Source organism: Cyrtonyx montezumae, unplaced genomic scaffold, assembly GCF_038088225.1.
Source record: "Cyrtonyx montezumae isolate F1298 unplaced genomic scaffold, pur_monq_1.0 scaffold_9, whole genome shotgun sequence".
Taxonomy (NCBI): domain Eukaryota; kingdom Metazoa; phylum Chordata; class Aves; order Galliformes; family Odontophoridae; genus Cyrtonyx; species Cyrtonyx montezumae.
Window position 1 is genome coordinate 8,816,905 of NW_027072100.1, and position 17,473 is coordinate 8,834,377.

At 50.2% G+C, this 17,473-nt stretch overlaps 1 protein-coding gene across 1 annotated transcript; it reads left to right on the forward strand.

Annotated features, from left to right (window-relative positions):
* Positions 1-1,664: 1,664 nt before the first annotated feature.
* SLC17A9 (solute carrier family 17 member 9) lies at positions 1,665-15,429 on the forward strand. The gene is made up of 13 exons (XM_065754056.1): positions 1,665-1,793; positions 7,238-7,435; positions 8,296-8,435; positions 8,773-8,872; positions 9,426-9,556; positions 10,274-10,370; positions 11,048-11,144; positions 12,710-12,797; positions 13,078-13,112; positions 13,198-13,313; positions 13,660-13,715; positions 14,006-14,035; positions 14,117-15,429. Exons 1-13 carry the CDS (start codon positions 1,681-1,683, stop codon positions 14,278-14,280), a joined length of 1,365 nt encoding a protein of 454 aa, XP_065610128.1. The 5' UTR covers positions 1,665-1,680; the 3' UTR covers positions 14,281-15,429.
* The last annotated feature ends 2,044 nt before the right edge of the window (positions 15,430-17,473 follow it).

Genomic DNA, 17,473 nt, shown 5'->3' on the forward strand with positions numbered 1-17,473 from the left:
AGTTGGCTGCTCATTTTACCTGCAGACGCTTCTTTAACCACAACTATTTTTGAAGGTAAAACTAGCTCCTTGCTGTAGAAGTGAGTTAGTCAAGGTACGTACTCGCTGAGGAGGTGAGCAGCAGGGAGGAACTGAAAGAGTACAAAGACAGATATGCTCAATTCTGAGGCTCAGTGACAATTTCAGCGAGGAGCCAGCGTTGCAGTGCCAGATGCATGTGTGTCCTACAACAGATCTCAAAGTTTACATAGTAGTGACTCAATGGAGTGTAAGTGGGTTTTCTCCATCTGTGACTGCGGTGCTGTGCCTGAGCTCTTCCCTACTCTCTTAGGCTCATGACATACATTTCACTTCTGTGCTTCTATCAGGAGTCATCTCCCCTCCTACCTCGGCTTAACTTAGCTCTGAACACCACGCTATGACACGTACCCGCTCCTCATAACAGACTGAAGGATGCTGTTGATTTTTGGCTGTGTTTTCTCATGGCTTGGCTCCCTCTTCTGGAAACAGACACAGCAGCCGAGCAAATAGAAATTCCTCCTTTGCATGGCTTCCAGTTTTGTGTCCAAATAATTGAAAGAAAGCCAACAGCTTGATGAAGGCTGAGCCCCGTGGTTCCTCTGCGTAGTTTGCACCCACACCAAAGCGTGTCAGCGTCGTTTCCTTTCCCTGTGGATAGCAGGCAGGTGGCAGCGTGTGATGGGTTAGCTTAACAGCAGTCTCCTTAAGTTTTGTTTTTACTCAGCATTTACAGGCTCCTGGTTTTCCTGGCTGTAGGTAGGATACACTGGCCATGCACACCTGCACACTGTGCTTTTTGGTGTGGCCAGAAGCTTCAGCGCCTTCCCCGAGGGCTGTGTACCACCTGGCTGGGCTGTGCAGAGCACTCTCCACCCTATGCTGACCCCAGGTTTTGCACATCCAAGCTGCTGTTGGACACGCAGTCCCCTGAATGATGTCTTATCAATGCTCTTCCACCTGCTCCTTCCTATTCCTCTTGTTTTTGAGTGAGCTAACCATTATTTTAATTACCTATTTCCATAAAGAACTGATTGTACCTGGCATTTAAAGGAAGATCTGTCTGGCAGGGTTAAATCGAGCTGCAACAATACCAGTTTCTATTCATTTTCTCCCTAAATTGGGTGGGAGTATCAATTCACTTCTAATTTTACAAAAGCAGGGCGAGATTTCTGCTTGCACAGCTATGAAAGGCAGGGGAGTGCTGTCCCACCAGCAGTGCAGGCAAGCATTGCACTTTTTGGATGTTGAAGGGAGAGGTGTGCAAAAGCGAGATCGTTTTAGTTCTTACTAATAAGCTCCCACGGTGTTGCTGGTGAGGGGTTAATTATTTACCGGGAGATAAAAAAGAAAAAAGATAAAGGGGAAGGGGAAGGAAAATAACACCACTCCAAAGACCCAAGTTTGAAGGAGAGCGATGGAGACTCCACGGCCCCGCCGGCCGAGCCCTTCCCCGGGCACCGCGAGTTCGGGGCTGACTCGGGGCGGGATGCGGAGCCGGGGCTTCGGCGTCACTTCGAGCGGCCCCGGCATCGTGGAGGGCGGCGGGACTTCCCGGCACGGCCCGGCGGGGAGGTGCTGACACGTGGCCGCGGCTCGGCAGGGGGAGGGAGCCGGCGGCCGGGGCGATGTGAGCCGGCGGGGCCGGAAGGCGCTGCCCGCATGGCCGCGGGAGGCGGCGGGAATGCGCCGCTGTGCGGAGGGGAGCGCGGCTCTCGGGCCCCACAGCGCGACGGCATGAGGAGGGATGGAGGCGGCGAGCCGTGCTGGTCCAGGTAAGGCTGGGGAGTCCCCCGGGCGAGCTGGGCAGGCACAGCCAATCCCTCCGCCGTTCCTGGGGCTGCCCCTGCAGCGCGCCGGGTTATGGATGAGCGGTTTCGGAGATGCTCGGGGGGGGGGGGATCACGCGGCTGTTGGGCGGCGGAGGAAAGCCCCCGAAGGGCGAGGTGTGGAACTGCTACGAAACACGGGGCAAAGAAATCTCTCCAGTCTGTTTCTGGCCTGCAGTCAGTTATCTAAACACGCCGTCGAAACTACGATGAGGTTTATCAAAGTGTGCCAGCCGGGATGTTTGCACCGCTGATAGCCTTATTTAAGATAAAGCCTGGAAAAGCAGGAGCTCATCAGCTCGGACCTATTTCTGTTGTTTTCCTCTCCCCATCCCGCCTTGGTACGATGCGCTGAGGACGAGGTTGGACGCAGTGAACTCCTGCATGGGAGGCAGTTTGGTTAGAAGCAGCCTTCCTTTTGTCAGCTGCAAGGAGCGCCAGGACACTGCTCTCAGGTGTAGGGTTTGGGTTTGGGGTTTGCTGTGGGGCCGGGAGCTGCGCTCCTCAATCACTGTGGGTCCCTTCTGACTCAGGGTATCCTACATTTCTATGGAAATATTTAGTACTCCTCTTAAGCCCAAAGTTGCCTCCCAAGATCTGCCTGCACTGTCGGTTTGAGAAGAGATAAGCGGGCATCTCGGCGGGTTTGTTGTGCCATCTTTGTTCATGCCACTTCTTTTGTCTTGTCTTTTCTTCCTCATTCACAGTTCCCCCATCGTTCCCCCTACCTCCTCAATTGCCTTTCTCAGATTTTCTGGTAGGTTTCCAATGGCTGTGCTATCGCACGTTGTTATCTCTATTGTCTTTCTCATCCGAGAACAACTCCTGGGGGTTTCTGTTTGGAGCTTGAAAAAATTTTGTGTTTGTAGCACATCTGGACATTCAGATAGCATTGTTTGTCTGGAGATCTGAACATGACAAGCAGGGCCTTCTGCTTGGACTGATGGGAAGGCTAAAGCTCCAAGAAGAGAAATTTATAGCCAGAAGTTAGAAATAAAGCCACAGGCAGATCCAGCCAGTGACATGGAGACAACGTTTTGGATGATGCCTCCAGGAGAGGAATACAGCACAGAAAAAGCAGTGTGTCCTGGGAAGAAACCAGCTCCTGAAACCTCTCTGCGTCTCGCAGCCTCTGGCTACACCTGAAGACAAGGGGCTATTATAGCAGTTTCTCTCAGCTTCTCAGATGAAAGGAGCTGTACCACTGGCCACGTGCTGCTCTCCCACCTCCTGACTGCGCTTCCTGCCCCAGAGATCACGCTGTGTTCCTGGGCTCTGTACCCTCTTCTTTTGTCAGCCCTGTGTTGCAGCTTTCATTGCTGGTTGCTTTTTTTTTTATTATCCAAGTTCCTCATGCTGATTTAAACTGTGCCCTTGCTGAGAGCTTTACACACGGAGTATGCAAGCAAGAAAAGCACTTCATTTATGGCTGATCCATGTACATCTTATATCAGTGTGCAGAGCGTGCGTGTGCTTTGTTATTAACATTTTCTCACCTTCTCCACCTGGACTAAACAACTATTTCCAGCTCATGAGAGCAGCTCAAATCTAATTTTCATCTTTGCTTTTGCCAAAAGCAAGAAATGAAGAGAGGGAATAACCTGGGAGCTGTGCTTGCTGAACACCGCTTTGTTGCCATCTGTAGCTCTGCAGAAGAAGTTTGTGCACAGGAGGCGAACAGGAAATCAGCAGGTTTCCCAGTAAAAAAAGCCCTGTGTCCTCTGTGCTCTGGCTGGAAAAAAGCCTCCTCTGAACCCAAACGCCGCTTTTGACAGCAAGAAATCAGCAGTGTGGAGCTGGTCTGCAGCATGACAGCATCAGCTCGAGAAGGGAAGAAAGAACACTCCCAGGATACGCGTGTTGGGTTTTCGAGGGAGGGAGGGAGGAATTGGTAGGAAAAAACAAAAAGAAGTGAGAGGATTGTTGAACCAAGTTAAAAATAACCACCTGGGTGTTATTTCCTTGGCCCACGTCAGGCTTGCGCAATTATGTTGATTGCTGTCCCTCAAAGGAGGCGGTGGCTGAGCTGGGACTGAGGTTTGCTGTTGGGCTGTCCCCCCCCGCCAGGTGACCTGCAGTGCCTGCAAACAGAGCAGTGGGCTGAGGGAAAGGAGGGAGCGCATCAAGAGAAATAAAAGTTGAATCAGTATTTCCTTTGTGGCACCTACTGCAGAAGATCCTCCAGCAGGATATCAGGCTGCAAATAAAGATAACCTGTGCTGCTGGCCCTTCTACTGTGGCTTCCCTTAAACATTGGTGACAGCCATTGTGCCCTTGAATGGGGACACACAGTGGGATCCGACCCCCGTGGCGTTGCTGGGTGCCCCTGAGCAGAGCAGTGACCTGGTGCGTGGGGCTGTGCTGGGGCAGAACCAAGGGACATCCCCAGGGCTGCTCCACCACAGCACTGCTGCTGTACAGACAGCTGCTCAGAAAGAGTCTTTAGGGCTCAATTACAGTCCTCATGCTAATTATAGTCTGTCTGGGTGGTGGCAGGAGGTTTGTGAAGTAGGAAGTGTTTTCTAGCTGCATGACTGACCTGTCTGCAAATCGGGTCCCAGAAGGGGATGCAGCTGCATGTGCTGTTCCTTGCATGAAGGAGGCTGCTGAGCGCAGCCATAGGTTTAGGCTGAGATGTGCTTCAGTCTTACTCAGTTTGGTTATTTCCAGCACAGGTTATTATTCCCTCATCAGGGAAGCAATTAAGGTTAATTTGCTAACACTAGTGAAACTGCTTCTCAGAGGGCAGTGGTAATCTCCAAAACCTTACATTTGATCATTACTGCTTAGTTCTTGAAGCAGAGCTTTATTTTTTCTCCTTTCTACTAACCCAGGCTTCTCCTGTAACCTTTGCTGTTGTTTTCTACTGCGCAGGACACTGACTCATCAGCAGCCTCTGTGATAACTATAATTAGGAGACAATGCGTTTACAAAGCTCTTTCCTCTGATGTAAGCACATCGTTGTCCTTGCAGAGAAGTAATTCTTGCCATGCTTCAGGTGGGTGTGGGCACACTCAGACTGTCAGTGGATTTTTCTTTCTGGATATGCTAGCTATGGAGCAAGTGGGAATCTGCAGTCCTTGCAACAGTCCATGCTTGTTTTGAGTGGAAATCTCTACTGATAAAAATATAGGAAAAGAGCATAAATGCAGTGGAGCAGTGATCAAAATGTTCACTGTCTCAGCAACTAAACAATAGTAAATGTTGACACTTATTGCAGGTGCTTTACTTGGTCACCCCAATTGTTCAGGTTCATTGGCTCAAATTAACCAGCATTGTGCTGCTGCAGATAAGAGGGGAGATTAGGACTTGAGGCTGGCTTCAGAATGAGGTTGGTAAGAGCCGCAGCTCTGCAGGTGATGAACAAACAGCCTTTGTATTTACTGCAAGTTAACGTGTGATCATTGAATCATAAAATCACAGAATCATGGACCACTAACATCCTCGAGTCCAACCCCAGCCCACCCCACTGTGCCCACTGACCATGTCCCTTGGGGCCATGGTTCTGGATCACCTCCAGGGATGGTGACCCCCCCACCTCCCTGGGCAGCCTGTGCCAGTGTATCAACACATTTTCCTAATCTGACCCCCCCTGGTGCAATGTGACCCCACCACCTCGCATCCTATCACTGTTATATGGGAACAGAGGCCAAGCCCCACTTCGCCCCAACCTCCTCCCAGGGAATGATGAGGTCTTCTCCAAGCCCCCTCTTCTCCAAACTGAACCATCCCACCTCCCTCAGCTGCTCCCCATGGGTCTGTGCTCCAGAGCCCTCACAGCTCCACTGCCCTTCTGTGGATGCACTCAGAGCCTCCATGCCTCTCTTGTAATGAGGGGCTCAGAGCTGAGCACACCACTCCAGGTGCAGCCTCATCAGTGCTGAGTGCTGAGTGACAATGTCCCTCTTACAGCACATGTCCTTACAGCGTAAGACCAAGAGAGTGTACATCACCTGGTTCAAGTGACCGAGGCAGCTCAACCCTTGGCTACTCATTCTTTCAGCAAAGATAAGTGAGGTTTTCTAGTTCCTGTGCTATTCAGCGGTGTGTGTACACAGCAGGGACAGGTCCAACCTTCAAAGCTCTCAGTTCCTCCTGCCGGGGGCTGGCATGGAGCTGCTTGTTTGCCTGGTCAGGAAATAGCAGTAAATTCACCTGGAGTGGCCCAGCAGCTCCGAGTGCTTTCCTTCCCATTGTTCCCTTGTCTCCCTCTGTGACAGACACGTTTATAAACGGCCTTGTGCTGTGTGGGATTAACCTACATTGGTCATAAATCCACTACAGGGGAACAAGTGCTCGTTTCAATATAGAAGCAGCACAGGTTGTTTCCCACGGAGACAGCGGGGTGGAAAGCACAGAGGCTGATGACCCACTGCAGTGAATTTCACAGTCAGCCCTGGAATGGTGAGAGCCTGCTTGCCTAGCACTTTGTGCTCTGCCCTTAACATAGGAGGGTTGCTTCAAAAGTAATGCCTCCAATTTATTTCCGTGGAAGCTACGACAGCGGTGAAGAGCACAATAGCATCAATTGTCAGGGCAAATTCTCAGCTACAAACCAGCAAATTTTCAGCTTGTCACCACCATTAGCTGTGTGTTTTTGCCAGTGATGAAAAAGAGCCTGTATGCCACACTTGGATAAATCTGCACCACTCACCACGCACACATCCGCTGTTTGGATTCCATCAGTGTTCAGCAAGCATCAATGGATGTCATTGGGTGCCATTTTTGTCCACACGGTGGAATTCAGTTGCACACCTTTGCTCTATACACACTTCCACGTGGGGTGCTCCTCTGCTGCCATCTGTTGCACGGCAGCAAAATGTAATGGAATATTGAGAAGGTTCAACCTCTGCTGCCATACCACCAACATCCACTTCTGATTTCGTGAGCCACTGTAATAAAATAGGAAGTATTACTATCAGAGCAGCCCTTGTGAATAGCATACGTTCTCACTGAGCTTATTTTTTCTCAGACACTGGGAGATGCAGCCAGCAGATCAGGCAGGAGTAAATATCCCCTTCTGCAGGAGCGCTTGCCTTGGGGCTGAGTGCTCACGTACCAAAACTGAGCACGGGCTGCCAGCCCACCCTTGCTTATATGCTGGGTTACTCTGCTTACCACTCTGGGCTGTTCAGCCCCACAGTGTCCCATTTCTCACTAAAACACTCTTCCACCCACATCACAAGGGTAACATGCAACCTCCCTAGTGAAGGGGTTGGTGTGCCAAACAACAAATATTTGCTTCCAGCACGGTGTGTCGTACGCTGACCTTTCCTTTGTTACCCTTGTAAGAACAATTCCCTTTTGAGCTTTTGTTTGGGACAGAAAAAGACAGCTCTGCCAGACGCATTCACTCAGCCATTTCCCCACCTTCTTTTTGCCCCGTGCAGGTCAGAGTGCCGCGTGTGGACGGCGATGCTGCTGCTGGGGACGTGCCTGCTGTACTGTGCCCGTGTCACCGCGCCCATCTGCGCCGTCGCCCTGAGTGCACACTTTGGCTGGGACAAGAAGCAGTCAGGCGTTGTGCTCAGCAGCTTCTTCTGGGGCTACTGCTTGACGCAGGTCATCGGAGGACACATCAGTGATCAGTACTGGGAGTTACTTCCATGTCTATTTTCTATTTATTTCTTTTTTCCATTTTCTGTTTCTCCACTTTCTATTCTTTCCATTTCCATTTTCCCCTGCTTGGGCTTTCTCAGTAGCGCAGAGCTTGGTTTTGACCTCTCGCTTCAGGTTTTGGTAGTGCTGTGTTTCACCCTATGACAATAACAGGCCGAAGGGTGAAACCTGTTTGTGGGGAAAGGATTGATGGGTTTCTCCATCAGCCCTGCCCTGGGTCTATAGCCCTGATAACAGAAAGTATGCATGTAGTTTTGACTATTTGTTCTCACGCCTGGGTCTTAAAATTGGTGCTGTGTTTATAGTGCACTGTGCACCAAAGGACTTTGCACAGCCACAGTCCCCATCAAACAGAGGGAGTGCCCCAACCATCCCACACAGCTGCCAGAAAGACCTATGGGTGTGTAAATGGACATGTAGACCAGCGTGGTGGTGGTGGATACACAGACCACATGGTTTCTTTTCACCTTTAGACAGTGAAGACCACTTTTATATCACCGTAATTTTTTTCTGATGAAAGTGGCTTTTGATGATGATTCAATAACTGCAGTGAAAAAAAGCAAACCAGCAGCTTGGACCTCCCTGCATAAGGGCTGGCACAAGCCCTGCACAGGGGCTGCTCTGGGGCTCCTGCAGGTGGGGAGGAGGAGGCCAGTGTGCTGATCCCACTCCCCCAGGGCTAAAGGCTTTTGTGAGAGGAGAGGAACAGGTCAGACAAAAAATCCACTCTTAAAAGCTAGGTGAGCTGGGAAGAAGGCTTGAGCTTTGCCCTTTTGCTTTTGCCCCTTTGACTTCTACTCATTTTCTGTATGTGTTCTTTTCCTTACAGAATAGGGGGTGAGAAAGTCCTCCTCCTCTCAGCATCAGCATGGGGCTTCCTGACGTTCATTACCCCGCTGCTCACCCAGATCACATCAGCACACCTCGTCTTCATGACCTGCTCCAGGTTCCTCATGGGGCTGCTGCAAGGTGAGAGCCATGTCCTGAGCACAGGCAGCGATGCATGAAAGTTCATGAAGGTACATGAAAGAATTATAGAATCATTTGAGTTGGAAGGGACCTTTAAAGCCCATCTGGTCCTAAAGCTGATGGTAGCAGCAGTGACAATGACATGGGATTACGGAGAATCACAAACAAACCTTCCATGGCAATGGGATCCTTTATTTTATGCTATGCCCCTGTTACAAATTCACCCAAAATCCTGTTGCTTTATCTCAGTGCTTAGCTCCTGCTGGAACTTGTGAATTTGCTTTCAGCTTCCTGCTGAGCCCCCCTCACCCTGACAGCTCCCTTCTCTTGCTTGCAGGGGTCTACTTTCCATCCCTGGCCAGCCTGCTGTCCCAGAGGGTCCAGGAGAGCGAGCGAGCCTTCACATACAGCACAGTGGGGACTGGCTCACAGTTTGGGTAAGTTCAGAAGGCAGATGGCTTTGAGCAGTGAGTGACAGTCTCAGGACATCCTGGTGATGAAAGGACTTTAAATAGTTGCAGGCAAAACTTCCAGCTTGAAGTGCAGGCAGGTGCCTGGGTCCTTGAGGATGCCACCTGCAGCTGGGGAAGCCTCAGGCAGTGTCTGTCTGTGCTCTCACACACACATTGCTGAAGACTTTGTGTTCTCTGAAGTCTGCTGTTTGCTCTTGAGCATGTCAAGGATTTCTGTGTTGTTTTGTTGTTGTTTTTTTTTTCACTTTCCTTCCAAGACAGACTTTGAAGAGTGTTTGCAACGTTTAATAACTACGGGAAGCAGCCTGATCCAGTAGGAAGAGCAGGAGTCAGCCCAACACTGCTCGCTGTCCTCTGACAGATGACCGTAATAGAACTTTCCCATCTCTGCTCATTTCCTTTCTAAATGGAAGGGCTGGTTAAAAGCCAAACAGTGATTTGGTTGTGTTTAATCACTTGCTTACGGGGGTAAGACTCACTCATGGGCAGACCCATGAGCCAGTGGCTTGCCTTGCAGGACGCTGGTGATCGGAGCTGCGGGATCTTTGCTGCTGGACTGGTACGGCTGGGAGAGCGTTTTCTACTTCTCTGGTTTGCTCACTTTGCTCTGGGTTTACTGCACCTGCAAGTACCTGCTGCCAGAGAAAGGTAAACCAGCTCTCCCACCTCGGGTGGCAGCTTTCAGCAAATCTGCATTGCCATGGGTGTGTTACACAGTGGGTTCTCTGGGTCCATTAGTATCGTATGCAGTGTCTGCCTGAAGATGCTGAACCCAGAAACAAGAATTAAGAGCTTTTGCTTTGCTGAGCTTCTGTTCCCAATCCCATGCTGGATTGTATTGCTGTCAAGAGTTCTCCTTGACTCCTCTGTTCCTTTAAGCACTGGTGAAAACACCATGCAGAGCCTGATCTGCTAAGTGGATTAAACTAAAGCAGGGCAAGATACTTATTCCCAACTAAGAGCATCCGCACACAGAGCTTTTACAAACCCATTAATCCTGAATATCTCTTGTAAATAACTCTGGGAGTAAATCCACACATAGGCAAACGATGACACCTGGATGTAGTGTTATTAGTGTGGGATGCAGGGCCCAGCTCACGTTGGGCCTGGTGCTGCACAGAATCCAGAGCTGCCCAAAGGGATATTGTGCAGACATAGAACAAATGGTGAGGGTGGCTGGATGGGGCTGTGTGTGGGTGCAGTGGAGGAGCTTGGTAAATGTAATATGAGCATCCAGTGCTGGTATTACAAAGAGAAATAGAATTAGAGGAGATTAAAGGTGCTTGTACAGCAGTCTGTCAAGGCTGGTCCAGCTGCACAGAATATCTGATCAGAGCTTTCCTTTGACTGTTTTCATCCCTGCAGATCTTGTCATCCCCATAGACTATTTAGTGAGAGGCATCTTGATCTCAAGGCAGAGCAAAGTGCCCTGGAAGCAGCTGTTTAAGAAGGCTCCGATATGGTAGGCAGCTGGTGGAGCACTGTGCCAGGGCAGTGGGGCTGAGAGCATCCTCCTGCCAGGGCTTCTCACCTCACTCTGCTTGTTTGCTCCATGCATTTCTATTTTGCCCTTTTCCATTTGGGAAACATCACCAGCTTTGCAAGCTGCTCCCTGGGTGAGTCCTGTGCTCCTTCAGAGCACTATTCCCAACCATGCTTGTTAGAAATGCTGCTTGCAATGGGCTCCTAAGCAGTGCTGTGCAGGAGCCCTGCATTCCCACTGTTGGAAAACCATCTCTTTACATCTTTCGTTTTTTTGGGGGTGGGGGTTGTTCTGCATTGGGCACTAAGGCTCATCAGAATACAGCATCAGGTTCCCAGGGGCTGCTAAGAAGGGCACAGGATCTCAGTGCTCTGAATAACCGTGGGCCATCCATCTGCTGATGGCAGAGCCTTTGGAAGCCCTCAGTGACTCCTCCTGCAGCAGGGTGGTGAACCTGACCCGAACCTGTGTGCTGATGTCAGGCACGGAGAGAGCGGAGAGCTGCAGTTATCTGCTAAAAGAACTCTGGAAGCAACTGCAGCACTCACAGGGATTTACTTACAGACCAGGAACTGAAATACTGCACTGCTGGGATGGCCCTTTCACTCAGCATCACCGTCGCTGCTCACTGCCCCCTCCCCACTGTATATTCCCAGGGCTGTCATCATTGCTCAGCTGTGCACGGCCAGCACGTTTTTCACTCTCCTCTCCTGGCTGCCAACTTTCTTTAAGGAAACATTCCCCGAGTCCAAGGTGAGCACAGTGCTGGCAGGGAAGGGAGGGGAGGGGAGGGGAGGGGAGGGGAGGGGAGGGGAGGGCTGCTTCGATGCTTTCCCAGGGAGGGGTGTTGACGTAGCATAGCTCAGAGCTACCTGCAGAAGTGGTCGTTACCATTGATAATGTGCACTCACTGGCAACGCTTCCCCCTGCCCAGCACAGTCATTCCCATCTTTCAGAGCCCCTCTGGGCTGAGTGCTGACATCTTTATCATGTGCTTAGAAATTGAGATGGCTTTTTCCACGATAGCTCTGTTAGGTGGCTTTTGTTCCTTTTCTTTTTCTTTTTTTTTTTTTTTTTTGTAATTTCCAGAGCTTACAAATGCCTTTTATTATGACATCTGTAAGGCGCTTTATGGCATCCTTGGTATTTATATTAAAATCATGTATTAAACCAGCAAACATATTGTTGTGACGAGATCTGTGCACCTCTTGTAATATGCTTGCAGCAATAATTTACCATCTGCTGTGCCTTATATCATGGTTCCCTTATGTAAGGTGCTCTATATAGTGCTCCTGCATCCAATAATCGCTTCATATATTTTAATAAACTGGGCTTGACGATGCTTGATTTTAAAGGATAATCCTTAGCATGGTAAAACTGTGTCACCTGCTGGTCAGATGCCCCTGCTGCAGGTGAGATGCCTACACCCACCCCCAGCCCACCTGGATGGATGGAGATGGAGGAATATTTTGGCAATGGGATGAGAAAAGGGTGGCTTTGGTGTGCTGGGACCGACTGTGCTGAATAACTGCAGCTGGTGCTACAGGATGCACAGACATCACCCTGCATGCCCTATGGTGGTACATTTATGAAAGTGACCAAAAATTACAATTTCAATGGTGCTGAGAGATGCAGATGGGCCCTGGTACAGTTCCAGGAGCAGCTAGAACAGGATTAATCAAACCAGGAGCTCTCAGCCCTCTGTGCATCCCACTGCTGCTGCAGGATGTGTCCGTGGGGTTCTGAGCAGAGAGGGCGAGCTGGAATGAATGCAGCCCAACACAAGTTCAGTTCCCAATGGGATCTGGGCAGTAAATGCCTCTGAGCAGCAGTAATCCAGATGACGAGCAATCATCTGTGATTACAAATGTAGCAAGCTCGCTGAATTGAAAATAGACCAAGGCATGTTGCTGCTGTAATGTTACCTAATCCTGGCATTACAAAATCCTGCTATATTCCCCCAGCTTCTCACTAATGCTGCTAACGAGGCTGAAGCCACTGCTGGAAGCTCTGCCAGCATCTTTGCTGCTGACCCGCAGGGCAGAGCTACACCCACAGCTCCCAGAGCTCCCTGGTTCTCTGCACATCACTTCACCACACTCAGTCCCTCACTGCTGGGGTATAAAGAGGGACAGAGATAGCAACACTGCTGGCTGCCTGGCCTGGCACGGCGAGCCTATGGGGCTGTGCTGTGGGAAGGCAGTAGAGACCTGTAAGAAGTCCTGCTCCCTTTGTTTGTTTCCTTTCTGCAGACTTTTGCAAAACATTTGCAGACAAACTCTGACAGCAGCCCTCTCTTGACTTTTGCTGTCTTTCAGGGCTGGGTGTTCAATGTAGTTCCCTGGCTGGTTGCAATTCCAACGAGCTTGTTCAGTGGATTTCTGTCCGATCATTTAATTAACCAGGGTAAGAGCCCTTCTGGCTTTTTCTCAGCCGTGATTTTATGCACTGTGGGAACAGAACTGGGAGGAGGAAGGAGAGAGGCTTGTTGGGAAGAAGTCCCAGCAAACAGACAACGTACAGCCCTGATAGGACAGCGGTGGAGTACTGCCCCATCCATGTTCTTGGAGCTCAAGATCCATCTGGGGATGAGCTCTGGCCATCTGAAATCACTCTGTGCTCTCCTGGTTGGAAACAAGAAGACCTGTTGAGCTACTTTTAACTGGGACTCTTCCTTCTCTTCCAGGGTACAAAACCATCACCGTTCGTAAGTTCATGCAGGTAAGAGGGCTGAAACCATGGGAGCAGCTTGAACTATCTGCTCGTGGAAAACTCAAAGAGATATTTAATTTTTCTCTTTTTCCAGGTCATTGGCTCTGGAGTCTCGAGCATATTTGCCCTGTGTCTGGGCCAGACATCCAGTTTTTGCAAAGCTATAGTGTTTGCCTCAGCCTCTGTTGGGCTTCAGACCTTTAACCACAGGTACCCACAGCCCCTCAGCTCCCACCCCACACTGCTGGGGCTCTGAGCAGCCTCCTCCATCCCACCATCAATGCTAACCCTGAGCATCACTGGCTGATCCGTGTGCTGCAGTGCACACGGGACTGAGCAGCCCATGGGGGCACAAAGCAGGAGGTGGATTGCATTTCATCCCCTCTGAGCACTTGGAGCTGAATCCTAGATTGCTCCACTCGCAGCCTCTTCCTTCCTTATCTTCTCTCATCAGTATTATCTGGGATCCTTTCCTTTGCTTTGGTCAGCTAAACGATGAAAAAACAGATCCTGTTCCGTTAAATCTGCCATTTCCCTCCTCTCTGTTTCTCACTAGTGGGATTTCAGTGAACGTACAAGACCTGGCCCCATCCTGCGCTGGCTTGCTGTTTGGTAAGGAGTCCTCTGGGCTGTGCTGGGACAGACAGGGCTTGGAGTGTTGAGCATTGTGCCTGCAGCCTCAGCTCCTTTCCGTGCATGGAGCTGCAGAGGCGTGCTGCTTCATTTGTCTGTTGGCTGCTGGCAGGAGGGCTGAAGTGTCGGTTGTCCCCACCATCTGCACGGCATGTTGCTGTGCATGCAGATCGAACGGGTCGGGTTGGCAAGCCAGGTGAAGATGTGCACATCTTCACATTGTTAATACCCAGTTCCTGGGTGGCATTTCCCTTCTCTTCTCTTTGCAGGTGTTGGAAATACAGGCGGAGCTCTGCTAGGTAAGGCACTCCCTGCAGCTCATCTTGTGGGTGGGCAGGGTGCAGCCCCTCTGCATTTCCATCTCTTCCCTCTGTGCACAGGTGTGGTTTGCGTGTACCTGGCTGGATATCTGATGGAAACGACAGGCTCCTGGATTTCTGTTTTCAATCTGGTGGCTGCTGTCAACAGCATCGGTCTCTGTGCGTTCCTGGTGTTTGGAGAGGCCCAGAGGGTGGATGTGGACTCTGCCTACATTGACCTGTAGCAGTGAGCCCAGCGAGCAGTGGAAGGAGCGGGCTGTGTCATGTCTGTGTGCCAATGATGCACAAGTGCCAAAGAACATATTTTTTTGTTGTTTTAACGGGGCAAAAATGACTGGGACCGTTTATGAGGTGGGTCTGAATGAAACCCGCAGCAGAAGAGAAATGCAGAGTTCCTGTTTTGCTCAGGGCATGGCTGGTGGTCGGTGGGGCCATCCAGCTCAGAGTGAGAACGTGGCCTTGGTTTGCCCCGGGCCCTTTCAGGTTTGGGATATGCAGATGGCTGTGCTGCTGGACGGGGCTGCAGTTTGCACTCTCAACTTATGGAGTGCAGAGTGTGGGAATGGCTGTGCTCAGCTGCCCTGCAGCTATGTGGGGGATTTCCAGTGCATTGCTTTTTGTCTGGACTAAAAGGAAAATCCCAAAGAATGCACCTCTGACCTTAACCGCCCCTCGCGTGCCTTCGTTCTGCAATCTGCTCTGCAGGTCCAACCCAAGTGCAGATGGGATTGGGTTGTGAGATGGATTTGAGCCTTCCTTCAGAGCAAGTGAGGATCCCTGGCTGGGAACCCTGTGCAGGAGGTCCCATCTGCACTGCCTTCACCATGCTCCAGCTGAGACCTCAGAGCCCAAATCCCTCACCAGTGCTGTGGATCTGTGCTCTCCCATACTCCCTGCTCTGTCAAATGTGTTCACCATGTGCTCTTGAAGGGGTGTGGGGGCCTTGCCAAAGAGCCCTCGGTGTGCACAGCTTCTGTATGAGGTGTAAAGCCAATTCCTGCACTGGGGATCCATAGTTCTGGATGTGGATCCATGCTGTTCGCTGTGCCAGGGGGAAATACTTGGCTGTTCACGTCTCTGAGCCTGAATGTCTTAAGTTATTTATAAATATTTTTAAATTTAAGAACCAAATTCTATATTTTATGTACTTGAGGCCTGATTCTGCATGCCTGTTTTCTGTGGTACTCCCAGCAAAGCCCATGAGATTTCTAGAGGGGAAGGATTTACCAGCCTACAGCTTCTGCTTTTGTAGGATCTATTTTCCATGTGACATTTCACATTAAAGTAAGTCATTGCTTTTTCTCCCACCCCTCGCTCACAGCTCACCCAGCACTTTGGTGGGTTGTCTGCATTATCTGCCTCTGTTAACCAGCCAATAATAGATCTGAGGCCAGGTTCCACGTTTATATATCCTCTGTAAATCACTGAACCCCTTTTCCATAGCTATACGATTATTACTTTATGCAGCCTTTGCCAAAGCTTGCTATCAGAGATTGTGTTATGGAAGGACCTACAAAAATAAAGGCAGCATATTGTTTGCACACTGTCTGGTTTGCCTTGGAATGCAGAGATGCTCATTGAGACAGAGCTCAAGTGCATTCAGTGTCACCAACTCCTTGGGGCTGGTGAGGGGGTGGGAGGCTGTGCTGGGAGGAGAGTGGGGCTGGCAGATCACAGCATCCTCACGTGTGTGTTTTTTCCCACTTACACTGGAAAAACGACCAGCAAGCTGTTTTCTGGACACTCCAGCTTCAGGGAACACGGTACAGGGTTACTTGTTGGAGTAATAGCACAGACGAACCAAATCTGCTCTTGGTTGGTACATGCCCTGCAGACAGACCATCTTCTGCCTGGAGGCTGCCTAAAAAAACCCTCAAATTGCCAGCTTTTGTGCATCCGCGTTGATAGGTTCGTGCAGATGCCAACAGAGGGAGCTGTTAGATTTGGGATCTGGGAACTGCTGCCAACCCAGAGCTGCTCCTCCTGGCACAGCTGGCACAGCTGGAATGGGTGCTGCGCGTGGCACTGCTGGCACAGATGGTTGTGCTCGGCAGTGAGCAGAGCTGCTCTGACCCCTCTGAGGAGCACTGAAGAGCAGATCCACGTCATCAAGAAGATGTCTCTGAGAACTCTGGGATCCACTAATTTTCTCCTGCACATGCTTTGAAAAGAGACCATGGAACTCAGTGCTGTCAAAGTGATGCTGAAGTCAATTTAATAGCATGTGTGTTGTCTTCAGCCCTTCCTATCCTGCTCCTTTGCTTAGAAAGATGCAAACCAACCTCAGGCAGACATACTTGAGCTCTTTTGGCCTGAGAAGGTCTGAGTGGCTATGGATCACTCCAAAACCTGCCCCGTTCCTCATCGTGGTGTGAAAGGGGATGGAAATCTGCGGCTGTGCTGATTAATTGCAGGTACATTGCATTGCTGTTGTGGGTTAGAATTGCTGGGTCAGTTTGTATGTAAGTTGTTCAGGGCACATCCAGTAGCTGGCATTGTCCCTCGAGCACTGAAGAAGCACTGTCTTGTTGCAGTTTGACAAACATTAAATCAATTAAATCACTCAAGCAGATGAAAAGCAAAACCCAGGAGTAAAGCGGCACTTTTTGGAGGGGAAAGGAGATAGTAAAGAGCACTGCTTGCTCATACTTCCTCACTGAAGACACAGGCAGATGCTCTCACAACAGAGCCCTGCTCTGACACCCACCTGCCAGCTCCCCAGGGTCAGGATGTGCCCCTGAGGCATCGCTGTTGTGCAAAGGGCACCGCGCTGTCACGAGCAAAATACCACCAGTTATTGCAGCCGTGACCTACTGCACGGCACCTCATGAGGAATTTTCCATTTCAAACTTTAATGCGATAATTAAGATGTCCATTAAGGTCTTTACAGTTTGACTGCTTGTAATTAAGGAGTGGGGGGGTGGGGGAGGAAGGAGTTACAGCCGAGGGCATCAAGCAGCTTTATGCACTCTCCCCATTGCTCTGTTTTGTTTCTTTCCTCAAAATCGTTTTCCTGCCGATGTGAGGTGTTTCTGGTCAGGGTGATCCGTGGGGATGGGATCCCTGGGGCACAGAGAGCCCTGTGATAACTGAAAATCCTGCCATCGATGTCAGTAATGGGGCTTTGTGTTTCAGTTCCTTTCTATACCAAGGGAGGTCCCTGCTCACAGAGCTCGTGCTACAGGATTAAGGGTGGGGAAGGCTTTAATCCAATAATAAAATGATAAGAACTGCCCCCCCACCCCCTCCCTAAATCCACATCTTCCAAAGTGCCTTTGCTCCTGAGAGGCCAAAGTTCTATTCTCCAGTAATAGGATTTGGCCTTCTAGTGCAGTACTGAAATACTTGCAAAATTTTGGTTCCAAATTGCCAGATTTTTGTAAGGATTAACAGCAACTAATGATGTGACTGTGGAAG